The following is a 14,593-nucleotide window of genomic DNA, read 5'->3' on the forward strand; positions in this document are numbered from 1 at the left end:
GATTCTATTCGCTAGACAATCCCATCGGACATAGGTCATAAAAAGGACATCCGATAAAATTCAGCATATATCTGACAAGATGGTGTTTATCCTCAGGATGTACCAGTCGAGCTCGCCCGCAAAAGGCTTCATCATTATTCGCGGCGCTGGATGTGGAGAACGACTAGATAGTTATTAATAAGGGCTAATCAGCAGGAACTACCCCAGTTTCTTGGGTATCTGGCTTATCCTGTTGAGCCATTGCTTGTGCAGAAACGATCTCAGCGAGTCGTTTCAAACGCGGTGTTTGAAGCCCTAAGAAAACACGTATTAGGGAAAGTCGGTTCATTGCCACTGACAACATATTTGAGCAACTCACAGGAAGGGGTGTAAGTCTCCAAGGCAGTAATAACTCGAGGTTCAGCAATCTCATAAGGTCCGCTATCCTCCATGTCGACCGGAGTAAGAAGAAGAACATCGCTCTTCTCAGTAACGCGGGAGGCTACCGCTTTCATAATCTCGCCGTTAATGGGTTGTTCGTAGTCAGCCACGAGATATTGATTCAAGAGTTTTTGAATCTGGTTTGGAGAAAGCCTAGACATAATTCGGTCAAAGCCATTTCACAACCAATATGAAGGAGGTCAGGCAGTCTTACATCCAACAGATATCCTGAATGATTTCGATATCATTTAACGTAGCCTTTTTCAGCTGGAGGAGCTTTGTTGCTTGCTATACCTTCATTAAAATACTGCCAATAACAAGCTTGAAAGTCTCAGCTTACCATTAGATGTTCCAGTTGCAGAGTACCTTCCGGCATATCATGGCTCTTGCACCATTCCTCAATGCGGGTTATATTGTAGTTTATCTGGAGCCCACGTTTCCAGGAAAGAAAGTTCCGTCTCATCAAGAGGTCATTGAAAGCAGTGACGCCGACAAGGCGCAGGAGTTCAGTGACGGTCTGCGTAACGATCGAGTCTTCTAGGTAGAAAGCCTTCATCGCTTTATAAACGTTGTTCAGGAGGCTAAGGAGGTTGTCCATGCTGAAAGCTGGATTGTTGTTGGACGGCAAAAGTTTCCCAAGAAATCTGCTTGTCTCGTTCGTAACGAAGCCAGGGAGGGACTGAGACTCGATGATAGCCGGAACAATCATTTTAAAGAGCTTCTTCTTCAGCAGCTTCATCCAAGTGTGGTAAATGTTAAATTCCAAGCTTTCCAAGTCATGCTTGACAATTTCCAGAAGACGATCATACTCGTAATTATCAGTCTTTTGTGCCTCATACCAGTCTTCGGCCAGAAATACGAATGAAAGCATTTCATGCACATTGGAAAGCCAGAAGGCCCCAGGGCTAATGGTATCCTCACCATCATGTTGCATGACTTCCTGCTGTATTGACTGCATGACGTTAGCTAGGAAGCGCTCAGACTCCTTGACAAAGCCGTTATTCCACATCTCAGAAGTAACGAGATTAATCAAATAAGCAGGGAAAAGAACCTCCTTCTCTGTAGGAGGAGGGGTCGAGTTTGGGGCAGGAATCTTGAGATTGCGAATTAGACCTATTGTTACTTCCTCGTTAAGATCGTCTTCTTCGGACAATAGGGTCTCAAGCTCTGCCTCCACGGAGTCAAGCCCCGAGGAGAGTGCTGCACCGGAATAAGCCTGGCGGCCTAGTGCACTTGGAATTGCCATTGATACAGGTCTAGGGTTGTAGGCTCCGCTAAACCGGTCAGTATCAATCCTTTCAGCGCCAGCGCTGCGTCTCTTCGGCTTCGTCTTCTTCGAGGAGACTAAATTGATGAGCCCATTGGGGGGTGGCAGAATCGGACCTCCATTCTGTGGGTCTCCATTGATCGTTTGAACAGGTAAAGTCCTCTTCGCCACCTCCAGCTGTTCCTCGAGCTCAATAACTTGTTGACGCAGAGAGGATTTTTCGCTCTCTGACTCCGCGTTCAATTGCTTGAGCTTTTCGAGTTCCTGGTTTGCGGATCGTATGGATTCACGTGAAACTCTTTCTTCTTCCTGGAGCCGTTTAATAGTTGCCTGTGCATCAGCATGGTTCTGCTGCAGTCGACTCATTTCTTCTTCCATGGCTGTCAGTCGAGCGGCGGTGATACCAGCTTGGTTAGCTTCCGCCTGAAGTTCCCTGGACCGGTTTTCCAGTGCGTTATGACGGCTTCGCCAAGACTTCAACTGAGTCTCGTAGTTCTCAAGTTGTGAATTGAGTGACTTATTCTCTCGCTTCAAGGATTCAAGATATTGAGTTAGCTCAACCACTTTATTCTCCAGCTTGTAGGAGATTTGTTTCAGGTCTCGAGCTTCCTCCCTGAGAGTCTTGTACTGATTTCTTGCCTGTTTGCCTCTCCAGAGATTTTGGATTATGATAACCTGGCGGCGATACTGGCGCCACGCCCGCAACTGCCGCCAGGAACGGAAGGCACGTTGTATAGTCTTCGCCGCGTTACCATGTATAGTATCCAGAATGTTCCGCCGACAAAGGAAGCCCTTAGAAAGTGACTGGAGAAGAATAACGTTGTTGCGAATATGATTGAACTTTTTCCTCTCCTTCTGCCCTCTCCACACTCTTTGAATAGTCGTGGCGGCCTTGACTTGGCGTATGTCGGCCGCACGCTGTCTAGCGAGAAATCCTCTGACCAGAGATTGGGTAGCAAGTACGGAAGAGCGTGCCTCAAGGTACCTGCGTCGATAGTATTTGCAGCGGAGATTCTTTTGTATCATTATGGCACACTCGTTTAACCTTGAAGTCCGAAGATTTTCCAAAAATGCCAACATTCCGGCCCGAAAGAAGATCTTGCTCAAACCTAGCTGATACTTATCGTGCTTTTGCTGGGTGGCCTCACCAAGGGCCTTCCGTAGGATCGCATGGCACATGTCTTTGATCTCCGATGTCCACTGCGACGAGTGACAGAGCATATAATAACGAACAGCAAACTCCTCGTACGTCCAACGCGTCGGGTACCCAGCTGTACTGATACGCACGGTTTCAAGGACACCACAAGCTCTGAGCTGATTAAGGACCATTGGCCCCTCGAAGACCCAAGCCTCTTTCGCCTCGTTAGGTTTGATGCATCGGATGTAGTGTACGTCAGTGGAGTTTATGGTGCCCATCAGCTCAATCAAGGATGATTTGAAGATCCCACCTAGCGTAGGCTTGCGATTCACGGCAACCCCAATCTTGCGACCCGGAGCAGAAACTGGTTTGGAAGAGACAGCGGCCGAGTCCTTTTCCCGTACAGCGGCAGCAGTATCCAATATCTCCTTCACAAAGTCATTGGAGGAGTTGCGTAAAATTTCCAGGTGTTCATCCGGCACAGTATCCCGGTTCTTCTCAATGAAACCGTCGGACTCATAGGTCACATCGACAGCATAATGACATACTGTAAATGCAGACTTTCCGAAACGGGGTTTCTTGTAAAATTTCTGTTTGTCAGCGGCGAAATTGTGGTGAAGTTTGGTGACAAATTGCTCATCAGATCCCATGGGCAACCGAGATTCTTCGTCTAGTAGAGATAGAATACCCAGTTTGCCCTCAATGAGGTCAATGCATGGCTGATTGTCTGAGAAATCTATAAAGGTCCAGTCGATTTGTTCTCTCACATATTCTTCTTGCTCAAGTTTGAAGACATGCTGATTAAATTCTTGTTGCAGCTTCTCGTTGGCATAATTAATGCAGAACTGCTCAAACGAGTTTTTCGCGAAATGCTCAAAGCCGTAAATATCAAGGACGCCGATAAAGGATTTGAACTTGCTTAGAACTTGATCGGTTGCTAGACCACTATTGATCTTGTCGACAAGCCAATCGAAGAGACTAGAGTATATGAATTTGGCCACTGAATCTCGAACAACAACTGCCTGTTGCTGCGTCAGGTTAGACGTGATCTTTTCCCCTCTTGTGATGAGTTGTTTCTTCACGATCCATTTAGCAAACTCATTGGCATCGATACCGAGCATTTCGCAAGCTCGAGCAAGTGAGGGCTCAGAAGCTGGGAGAGTCGAGTCCGTTCTTGTTGCAGTGATCTTGACGTTGCCCAGCTGCAGTAGGGCTGCAAGAATGCGGAAAATCTCGGATTGCGTCTTCTCAGGCACGCCAATTGTTCCCAAGGATTTCTTTGTTGCAGTGAATTCCGCTCTATCGTCGACACCATCGATCTTGGGTGTTCCGCCTTGATTGAGATAATCAAAGTCCTCGACCGATGAGAGTCCAAGCTCCTGCCTTTCCGAATCGGTAGCACCGGCCACAAGTTGGTAGAAAATATGATAGTTGCGTTCCTTAAGGGGTTGGAAGACCAAGCGAGACCTCTCCAGAAGGTAAGTCCGTATTTTGGCACCGACGATGTTGGTCTTGTCGTCGAACATAATCTCAATATATTTCCCGAATCGTGAAGAATTGTCATTGCGCGTAGTTTTGGCATTGCCGAATGCTTCCATAACAGGGTTTGTGGCCAGAATTTGTTCCTCGGTTTCGCTAATCGCATCGGCTCTACTCGTCGTATACTTCCCAGGTTGATCGGAGGACTCACGAGTCGCAAAGTATCGCATTATATATTTCGCGCTCACGGTTTTCCCGGCTCCAGATTCACCTGATACTACGATTGTTTGGTTCTTCCCATCTCGCAACATATCACTATGACAGGACCATCAGTAAGCCACCGTACTTCGCAAGAAGAGAGAATTGCTTACCCAAACGCTTCTTCTGCTATCGCGAAAAGGTGTGGTGCCTGTGAAGCCCTATGCTTTCCAGCATACACCTGAACCATCTGTGGGACATATAGCGAATCGACTCGAGCGAAAGGATTGGTCGCAATAAGCACAATGCCACTATAAGTATATATCTCTTTTTGCGCGTAACGCAGCTTGATGGCCTGTAGGACTGAATCGAAGTTAGTCCGGGCTGCGGTAGAACATGCGAGAACTTGATTTTACCAGCTGGTTCGTTTAGGTGCGATAGATTGGTGAGGTCTTCACTAGCTTCCAGCATCGCAGGGTTCATTAATGGCGGCAGCTTGGGATTGTTATCAACTTGCAATTCAGCTTGCGTGGTCTCTATTTCTTTGGCCTTTCCAAATTATATCATCAGTTTCAGCACTTCTCATTATTTTTGGGGCGCCCGAAAAGGTATAAGCGAAAACGAACCTCGCCATTCTCTAGAACAAAAATAAGTCGAATTTTGTCTCCATCTACCACCTTCTCCTTAACTTCAGAGGCTACCCAACCGTCCGTCGCATCGGGTTGCCAGGCCCTAGTTCCAGCCTCATAATTGTGCGCCATTGTAACAACCTTATCTTGTACAGAGCTCGAATGCGGAAATGACAGGGTAGTACGTTGGTTGCTCAAAACGAGTCTAGAAAAGGCATCTAGAAAGGAAGCAGAAACAGAAAATGGAATGGCAGACTTGAAAGAGAAAACGAAAAAGAAAGGAAAATTTGCCTTCCAGGGCGGCGGTTAACACTTTGTCGGTCTGATGAAGAAAGCTCTCTCATGCTTCGCTGAAGCAGAAATTCCAAGAATGATGGATGACCAGACTGGCCGCTTCAGCGCAGCCCCTGAGGAGCCTCGGGGTCCGCGCCACTGGCTGACCCGATCCCCACACATTGACCAACGCCAAGCCGGTGACATCCATATCTCACAGTCCCGTTTGTACACCGCTGGTGTCGAGGGAGCTGTCTGCATGAAGGTTTCCCCATTACGTACTCCCTCTTAGAACTTGGTAGAGTAAACAATAGGTATCGCAACGTCTTATACTTAAGTTTTCTACGAGTTGGAGTCTAACAACGAACCAGAACTTCACGAGATCCAATCTTTTGAGATTTTACTGACCTCGGTATTGACGCAATTTCGAGCCTTTATCATGCGTTTGCGCTAATTTTGTGTTATAAAACACGATTGTTCAAGAACAAATAGACAAGAGAGCACCTACTCCTCGCGCCACTAATGACTCGACATTAAGATATAAAAGGAGAAACCGAGAAAGGTGACAAAATAATGAGGGGAAACAATCTTTGCCGACCTCACACAAGTAAAGAGATGGCCGCCGTCCGTCTATCTATCGACTGCAGGGCCCTGTATGTTCGATACATACTCTGATTGTCAGAAGAGGGTCGGTGGATGACCTTGGTGGCAAGGTAATTAAGCACAATTTGAGAAACGAGGACAACAGACAGAGAGATGGATGAAAAATCCTGTTGCGTGCCAATGGAGGCAAACTGATACTTGGTTTAGGACTGTGGAACGCTGAACGGCCTCTTTCTTTAACTCTGCTTGCACTCGGCCTCCTTCTTAGGCTTTGAAGTACCATCCTGGAAGACTAGGGTTAGCATCTATCCCGAAGACTACGAGTACACAAATGTGAGATTTGCGTATATGCTGGAACATACCTCTTCATCCGAGTCATCAACATCCCGATCAGACCCCCTGCCATCCTCGTCTTCGTCGTCGTCTTCATCATCGTCGTCGTCAAACTCGTCAAACTCCTCGGGGTCGATATCATCACCCAGTTCCTCGAATTGGAGAGCTTCGCCGGTGAACCAATCAATGGCTCGAGGGATAAGCTTTTCCTTGATATCTTCGCCAAGCTGATAGTCAAGCTCGAGACGCTCCTCAATGTCTGTGGCAACTGTATCATCATCATCCGCCGGGGGCTGTGGTGGAGCGAAGAAATTGAAGAAAGATTCTGTTGGAACAGTAATCTTGACAACGCGAGTTTGCTTTGTGTCTGTTGATGGGTCAGCCCTGCCAGTATATGATTGAAGAATGCCAACTCACTCTTGTTTCGCTGCTTTTTGCTTTCCACGCGAACGGTGAGATCCTTTTCAGCCTTCCAATCTATCTTAGTGCCTTCGGCATGATCGTAGATAAAATCGCCACCATATCCATTCTCCTCCTTGTAGTAGTAGGTTTTTGAGATATTCTTGTTGGTGAAGAATTCATTTTCGGCGAATTCGAAAATAAGCCTGAATCCTGGACGATCAAGGTACTCCATGCGAATGTCGGTCAGATGCTTCAGGGCTTCTTCATCCTGATCAGTGATCATTTCAGCGAGCGAAATCTGGTTTTTCATCGCAGAAAGCCAAAATTCTGGAATCCCGGCTGTAATGGATTCTTTTTCCTCATCCTCATTCTTTGCGGCATCATCCTTAGCATCAATTTCTTCGTCTTCTCCTTTCCCGGCGTCGATTTCCGAGTCGGTCGGCTCAGTAGCCCCGTTGACGATTGTGGCGCGTCTCTCATAAAGAGGTGTGAATTTAGCGAAGTATTTCTTTTCGAGTTCAAGAACCTCTTCTTGAAACTGGGCTTCGAGTTTAGAATGTTCCTTCTGAATGCCCTTCAGTCCGGCAACACGGCGACGGACAGAGACTGGTAACGACTCGATGTATCCGGAGGAACGGCCAACAAGTGTGCCTAATTTGCCTTGAATCATGGAGACGAGTCCCGGATTTCTTGCAAATAGAGAAGCGGCTGCGGCATGGTCAAGAGACTCTATAAAATAATCAAGACGGGTTAGCACCTCTTTGGATAATCGTAGATTCAGCCTGGAATTCGGTATGTGTTTACCTTCTTTAATGCTGGAGACTCCGGGTTGCTGGGCATGGGACGAGATGGGAGCATTGTTGGCAGGTGTGTTTTGGGGTGTCCTGTCAGAATTGTTAGAGAGCCAGGTTATGACAAATACTAGCGCATGCTCCTCGTCGAGTAATGCAGGGTGAGTAACATACGGGGCAACAGGGAAATCTGCCTTTTTATTCCTGATGGGTTCAGACATCTTGATGGTTCGAGGCGAAAATATACGGAGACCTCAAAAAGATAAAATTCCGTTGAGGGGTTGTCGCGGAGAGGGATGTTAAGGGTTGAAAGAATTTGATACGCTGAGATTTTGGGCCTGGAATTCACCTGGTGGGCTTAGCGCCTTTGGGCCGAGGGGCTTGGCGTGGCTGTTGAGGGAAAATCAAACTAGAGGAGCAGTGCCGGGCCACGATCTCTCATACTCTGTAAGCCCCAACAACTGATTACCTCGATGAACTACCTGTAGATAGATTTGTCCTTCACACAGGTCGCTCCAAGGGCTGGCGAAGACACGCGTGTTCCCGTTGACTATCGGAGTCAGGCACTCAGGTCTGTGGATGGTGGTGATCTTTCTCAACTCGAAAATATCCCTTATTTATTTCCACAACTTCGACACTCAGCCCATTCATCATCGATGAGATTAGTGTCTGGAATAATTCTCAACTATAGCTCGACTGTTGAGAACTAGGAACCGTCTAGCATAATCAGATCCAAGGATAACTCCAGAATAGATAAGGGCAATTTTCAAGTCCACACGGGAATTATTTATAAGGGACACCGATTCAAATTGGCTATATCCACCTCTTACCACAACTAATGAACCTTGAATATAAATTATGCCCACGCTGAGTTTTTTTTTTTGGAGTGGCGTGATGGTCTATATTTCATGCGGCGCACGTACATTATAATTATAGTCTACGGAGTAGATATTTTATATACCTACATAATACTCCAGTGGATTTGCGTTTTGCCTTGGGGACCACGTACTAGTGGCCATCTCAAATGACTGATCTATTCCAATCTATGATATATTATTGCTATAGACCGCGATCAAACATTCATACTGATGATATAAGAGGCCGCACTATTATCAGTTCACGAGACTTGGAAGTTGGAAGGCTACCCTACGGAGTACGTAGGTAGCTACCCACTTGATACCACACAGACGTCAATTTGTGTCCACTGTCACGTGTCGGAAACCTGGAGAGAGAAGGTAAAGCCTTCAAGGTCCGTCAGGCTCCATACCTAATGAATACCACTTGGAAGCCTCCTCAAGCTGCACAGATATATTCTGGTCACACTGCGATGGTGCTTGGCTAAACATCATGCTCTATGCTTTGCCGTGAAAAGACGCGTTTTCACATCCAGACTGTATGATGGAGGATTCACATTCAGGACCGGGCGTCCAGCCACCACCCACGGCCATGTCAATGGCGCGGCGACGTGACTCGATGCGAAGCAGGTCAATGCTCTTGTGATAATCTACCTTAACTCGGCTGATATCAGGACAGTTACAGCATTATCACAGACGTCGGGATGGCTCGCAGCGAGGTACGTTCATTTTACAAAAACTTTGAATTATATCTAATCTTCTCGACAGATTTTCGACGGTCCAGTATCCGAGAGTGTACCATCCAGCATCGCCTCGTTTTCGCGACGTCGCAATAGAAGAGAATCGACCACCAGCTTTTTGCATTACCCGGAGCAGGAAGAGGCCTTTGACTGGCCGCCTGGCGAGTCTCTGAGTCCCGGGGAAGATATCGACGAGCTAACTAGCTCCGAGGTTGATGACAGGGATGAAAGCACCAAGATCTCGTACAGGTCAAGGCAATCGCCTCATGGTCGAAATTCAGTCGAGGATCCGCTTCTTCCACGACGGTCATTGTCTGTCGGCTCAACAGGTCGAGAATGGAACGGCGAGGGCAGGACGAAACAGAAGATATATATCGCTTCAGAGGATACGACCATTGTCATTACCGGGTTCACCACAACCGCAGCTAGAGCTGTCCTTTATTCCTTATTATGTACCTTCACTCTTGGGTTCGCTTTCCTCGTCTTCCGTTGGCTACCACGATGGAGAATAAGCCTACTTGGAAAGCCGATGCCTCTAAGCATGTGCAGCTGGGTAGTAGTTGAGGTAAGAGATGCTATCCCTCTCCGATCTGTGGTTAGTTTTTTGATCATGTAAAGGACCAATGGAGACAATTGAGCATATGTGATGTCTCCGACCGTCTATATGAACGGCCGCTGTCTACCATATTCGCCGACTCTTATCGATATCTCTATGATGAGGACAGCGACCCTAATGTAGAGTATTTAAGGCATCTCGACTATAGGTACCTACGTTTCTTCTATCATCCCCAAGAGGACAAGTTCCTCTTGATTAGTGGCTGGAAGGATCCGTCATGGACAAATGCGAAATCCATGAGAATTGGGCTTGATGCCGAAGACCGTGACAGCCGCGAACAGGTCTTTGGCGCAAATGCTATTGATGTCCAGCAAAAGTCTGTCTTGCAGCTCTTGGTCGACGAAGTGAGTGCTTCTCATAAACGGATGACTCGTCGTACTGACAGATAAAGGCCTTCCATCCTTTTTATATATTCCAGCTTGCAAGCCTTGTGCTCTGGTCTCTTGACTCTTACTATTACTATGCTGCATGCATTTTTCTTATTTCAGTTATAAGCATAGGAACGACAATTGTTGAAACAACTGCGGTATGTAGTAGAAGCTCCGTATCTGCCATGAATCTGCCTCTAACATTGATCGTCTTAGACAACGAGTCGTTTGAAGGAGATGTCCCTCTTTGATTGTGATATCCGTGTCCTTAGAAATGGGTTCTGTCAGTATAGAATCGTTTATCAGCATGCCAGAGATTAACGTGTATAGGGCGATCTGTGACATCTCACGAGCTTGTCCCTGGTGATGTTTTTGAGTTCTCCGATCCCTCTCTGACCCATGTTCCCTGTGATTGTATCCTGCTATCGGGCGATTGTATTGTGAATGAAAGCATGCTTACAGGTATGTTGTATAATAGTGCCGATCGCGACAGGGGAGCTGATAAGGACTTAGGCGAATCTGTTCCAGTCTCAAAGACACCATTAACAGATGACGCTTTGGATTATCTTAATCTGAGTGCTCCTTCTGTTCATCCTGATATTGCCAAGCACTTTCTCTTCAACGGGACCAAGATAATAAGAGCCCGCCGCCCGCAAGGAGTTGATGACGACGAAGCTATTGCACTGGCGATCGTCATGCGAACAGGGTTTCTTACCACTAAAGGGGCCCTTATTCGCTCGATGCTGTTCCCAAAGCCTTCGGGCTTCAAATTTTACCGGGACTCGTTTCGCTATATCTCTGTCATGGGCGTGATTGCCATCATGGGTTTTATAGCGTCTTTCGTCAACTTCATACGCCTGGGGGTGAGTCTCCTCTCAATTATCTCCTCAAATTAATCGGCTCATATTCTAGCAGCTTTCGTGGCGCTTGATTATCGTCAGAGCCCTTGACCTGATCACAATCGTGGTACCCCCAGCACTACCAGCCACCTTAACTATCGGTACCAACTTTGCCCTATCTCGACTAAAGGGCAGAAAGATATTCTGCATTAGCCCCCAGAGGTCAGACAGCATGGTTGATCGCATAGCATTCATTCTAACGAGTTTAATAGAGTGAATGTGGGCGGGAAGCTCGACGTAATCTGCTTCGACAAGACAGGGACTCTTACTGAGGATGGTCTAGACGTACTTGGCATACGCATAATGACTGAACAGCGGAGGTTAGCCCGCTCCCCACCCCCCAACCGTCGGCCCCAGCGGTCTCTGCGTACTGTCATTGACTTTACTAGATTATCAAAGCTATTCTTGGACGTGTCTTCTCAGGATTTCGCAGAAGAACACTCTGAGTCAATTCGGGGGTCTGGGAAGTATGACACGATTATGCGGGTCATGGCAACGTGCCACTCTTTGCGAGTGGTAGACGAAGAGCTTCTAGGTGACCCTCTGGATGTCAAAATGTTTCAATTTACAGGGTGGTCTTTCCAAGAAGGTGGAAGTAGTGCGGTTGAACATCACAATGAACATGCAACCATCGTTCCGTCTATCGCCCGACCACCCAAATCTACCTCACCCTTGGACCATGGTGCTCGTAACAACATGACTGTAAGGAGCAGTCCTAGAAGATCCCCCCAGACATATAATACTAATAGAGGAACCTAACTCTAGGGAACTGTGGAACTCGGTCTTCTACGCAGTTTTGAGTTCGTGTCGCAACTTCGACGTGCAAGTGTTATTGTTAGACAGTTTGGTGATAGCGGTGCCACTGTCTTCGTTAAGGGTGCACCGGAGAGTGTGAAAGATATATGTGTACCAAGTAGCTGTCAGTTTCGGTCAATTTGGTTTATCGTGTTTGTACTAATCTACGTGCAAAGTGCCCTCGGACTTTGAGGAAATTCTAAGCCAATACACGCACCATGGCTATCGTGTCATTGCTTGCGCAGCCAGATACGAACGGAGACTGAGTTGGATGAAAATCCAAAAAATGACACGAACGGATGCGGAGTCTGACCTGGAATTCGTTGGCTTCATCATTTTCGAGAACAAATTGAAACAGAGATCCGCCGAGACAATTGCAGAGCTAACTCAGGCAAACATACGAACTGTCATGTGCACCGGCGACAACATCCTTACTGCTGTGAGCGTGGCTCGAGAGTGTGGTATATTGAGCACTGAGGAACAATGTTTTATACCACGGCTTTTACAGGGTCGGTATTCATTGTCTGCAGCGGTATTGCCCGATAACTAACTGATTTAGGTCATCCTGATGATCCTAAAAGGTCTCTGACTTGGGAGAGCGTAGAAAACCCAGACTTAACGCTAAACCCACAGACATTAATGGTATGTTCTATTCCACATCATAAAGAACCCCCAAATTGACCAACTACAGCCAACACTGGGCGCTAGCGAAGTCGACTTGTCCATTCCCGAAAATGCCTACAATGCTCACAAATACTCGCTTGCAATTAGTGGCGATATTTTCAGGTGGATTTTGGATCATGAAGATGAAATTGTTGTAAAAAGGGTAGGTTGGTAGAGCAGCAATATCCTGTCCCGGATTTTTAACAGTGTCTGCTAACATGTCGTATCATATATAGATGCTTGTCCGCGGGAATGTTTTCGCGAGAATGTCACCAGACGAGAAGCATGAGCTTGTCGAAAAACTTCAATCCCTCGATTACTGTTGTGGTTTTTGTGGCGATGGTGCCAATGATTGCGGAGCGTTAAAGGCTGCGGACGTTGGTATATCTCTGTCCGAAGCCGAAGCTTCTGTGGCTGCTCCCTTCACCAGTCGACAGTTTGATGTTTCTTGCGTGCCGACACTTATCAGGTAAAATACTCTCCTCTCTATAACAAACTACGATCAGCTAATTTTTGCGTAGAGAGGGTCGGAGCTCTTTGGTCACGAGTTTCTGCTGCTTCAAATATATGAGCTTGTACTCATCTATACAATTTGCGACCGTCAGTTTCCTGTACACCTCCGCGTCTAACCTTGGAGATTTTCAGGTGAGTTTGTTTGCGTTATGGACAGACGGGTCACTAAACATAGTCATAAGTTTCTGTTCATCGACCTTGCCTTAATACTACCAATTGCGATTTTCAGTGAGTCTAGCCAAGCATCTCTGTCTCAGATGCTCTGATCTAACGCTCTACTCTCTCAAGTGGGATGGACCGCTCCTTACCCAATCCTTTCTCGGAAGCGTCCTACTGCAGACCTCGTTTCCCGTAAGGTCTTGACGCCGCTACTTGGACAAATCATTATAGCCATTTTGGTTCAGCTCGTAGCATACAAGACCGTCCAGTCACAACCATGGTATTTGGAGTCCGGCTCAAAAGTTTGGGGCTCCTTCTCACTTTTATGCAGGTTTAGAGCTCCTGACGTCGAATTGGGGGAGGAAAACATCGAGAACTCGGAGAATACGGTCCTCTTTCTGATCTCTAGCTTCCAGTATATACTGGCTAGTGTTGTTCTGAGCGTGGGACCACCTTTCCGGAGATCAATGAGGTCAAATAGTAAGTGTTCCTTGCAATGTACCTATTGTCGAAGCTGCTGACCCTTTGAATCAGGGCCTTTCCTTACCGTTATAGTGATAGATCTGATTTTCTCGGGCTATATGCTCTTCATTCCCTCGGCCTGGATCAAGCGGTTTATGCAACTGACTTATCTATCTAACGCTTTTGCAACGTGGCTGTTCGGACTTGCTATAGGGAGCTTTCTGATTGCTTGGCTGGCAGAGCGCCAGCTTTTCCCACGACTTGCTCGCGTTCTTGGGCGCCTCAAGACCATCTTGCGGCCGGGGTATCAAAAGCAGCGCCGGCAGTACAAAATGCTGCTTGAAGAGATGAGGAAATAGCTGACTTCGGTTGGTTCAAGAACATAACTGATCGAAGTGATACACTAGACATATTCAACAGCAAGGTCCACCTCAGACAGAGAAATAGACGCAAAGTATATAGGTGAAATATGAATACAATTTCCATTGGAAGAGCGAAGGGACAGTATGGTGGTATGTCAACAAGAGGATAATATTCTTTCGCACGGCCTCAATGGTCCCACGGATGCTTCCAGCCGAGTAGAGCAGGCCCGTCTTTCCTCGCACGATACATGAGCTGCAAGAATAGAAGATAATTAGTGACGACAGATGGTGCATATTATGAACAATGGCAGACTCACGAAAAACCACATGCTGGCGCCAAGGGCAGTAGCCGTGAAGCGGTAAAGAGGCCGGGCAGGGTGTATGTGGATTGGATGATTTGCAGCCATATCTACAGGTTTATTTAGTAGGCTTGAAATAACATGAGTAGGGTTTCTTACTCGATTGATGGCGTTACCAATAACGCTGAACGCTGGGAGTTCTAAAACCGTTGCGGTCAAGTGAGGTCGGGTCCCTCTCCCCGTGAGGTCAGGCCCATCACCGTTTATCTCACGTGACCAGGCAGTTCTTACGCCAAATTGTAGGTACCGGCCTGCGGCTTTCCGGTTGAG

The 14,593-nt window shown here is 47.1% G+C and overlaps 4 protein-coding genes across 4 annotated transcripts; 1 reads left to right on the forward strand and 3 right to left on the reverse strand.

Annotated features, from left to right (window-relative positions):
* Positions 1-109: 109 nt before the first annotated feature.
* Positions 110-5,359, reverse strand: BJY04DRAFT_33680 (type V myosin). The gene is made up of 7 exons (XM_073720164.1): positions 5,129-5,359; positions 4,919-5,051; positions 4,676-4,865; positions 761-4,619; positions 635-708; positions 359-573; positions 110-294 (listed from the first exon to the last, which is right to left on the reverse strand). The coding sequence occupies exons 1-7, from the start codon at positions 5,261-5,263 to the stop codon at positions 185-187; spliced, it is 4,716 nt and encodes a 1,571-aa protein (XP_073572928.1). The 5' UTR covers positions 5,264-5,359; the 3' UTR covers positions 110-184.
* Positions 5,360-5,807: 448 nt separating this feature from the next.
* nap1 (histone chaperone NAP1) lies at positions 5,808-7,834 on the reverse strand. The gene is made up of 5 exons (XM_073710814.1): positions 7,708-7,834; positions 7,547-7,626; positions 6,758-7,471; positions 6,370-6,707; positions 5,808-6,291 (listed from the first exon to the last, which is right to left on the reverse strand). The coding sequence occupies exons 1-5, from the start codon at positions 7,752-7,754 to the stop codon at positions 6,244-6,246; spliced, it is 1,227 nt and encodes a 408-aa protein (XP_073572929.1). The 5' UTR covers positions 7,755-7,834; the 3' UTR covers positions 5,808-6,243.
* Positions 7,835-8,431: 597 nt separating this feature from the next.
* BJY04DRAFT_185877 (putative P-type ATPase) lies at positions 8,432-14,476 on the forward strand. The gene is made up of 23 exons (XM_073710815.1): positions 8,432-9,017; positions 9,067-9,106; positions 9,156-9,692; positions 9,746-10,087; positions 10,135-10,269; positions 10,328-10,394; positions 10,442-10,573; positions 10,625-10,974; positions 11,027-11,172; positions 11,223-11,330; positions 11,400-11,712; positions 11,776-11,929; positions 11,982-12,314; positions 12,365-12,447; positions 12,497-12,631; positions 12,705-12,937; positions 12,990-13,113; positions 13,164-13,209; positions 13,270-13,420; positions 13,472-13,620; positions 13,675-14,217; positions 14,282-14,373; positions 14,423-14,476. The coding sequence occupies exons 1-21, from the start codon at positions 8,929-8,931 to the stop codon at positions 13,959-13,961; spliced, it is 3,954 nt and encodes a 1,317-aa protein (XP_073572930.1). The 5' UTR covers positions 8,432-8,928; the 3' UTR covers positions 13,962-14,217; positions 14,282-14,373; positions 14,423-14,476.
* BJY04DRAFT_33734 (uncharacterized protein) lies at positions 14,057-14,465 on the reverse strand. The gene is made up of 2 exons (XM_073720166.1): positions 14,282-14,465; positions 14,057-14,217 (listed from the first exon to the last, which is right to left on the reverse strand). Exons 1-2 carry the CDS (start codon positions 14,369-14,371, stop codon positions 14,152-14,154), a joined length of 156 nt encoding a protein of 51 aa, XP_073572931.1. The 5' UTR covers positions 14,372-14,465; the 3' UTR covers positions 14,057-14,151.
* Positions 14,477-14,593: the final 117 nt, after the last annotated feature.

The sequence above is a fragment of the Aspergillus karnatakaensis genome (genome assembly GCF_047715665.1).
Source record: "Aspergillus karnatakaensis strain CBS 102800 unplaced genomic scaffold BJY04scaffold_16, whole genome shotgun sequence".
Taxonomy (NCBI): domain Eukaryota; kingdom Fungi; phylum Ascomycota; class Eurotiomycetes; order Eurotiales; family Aspergillaceae; genus Aspergillus; species Aspergillus karnatakaensis.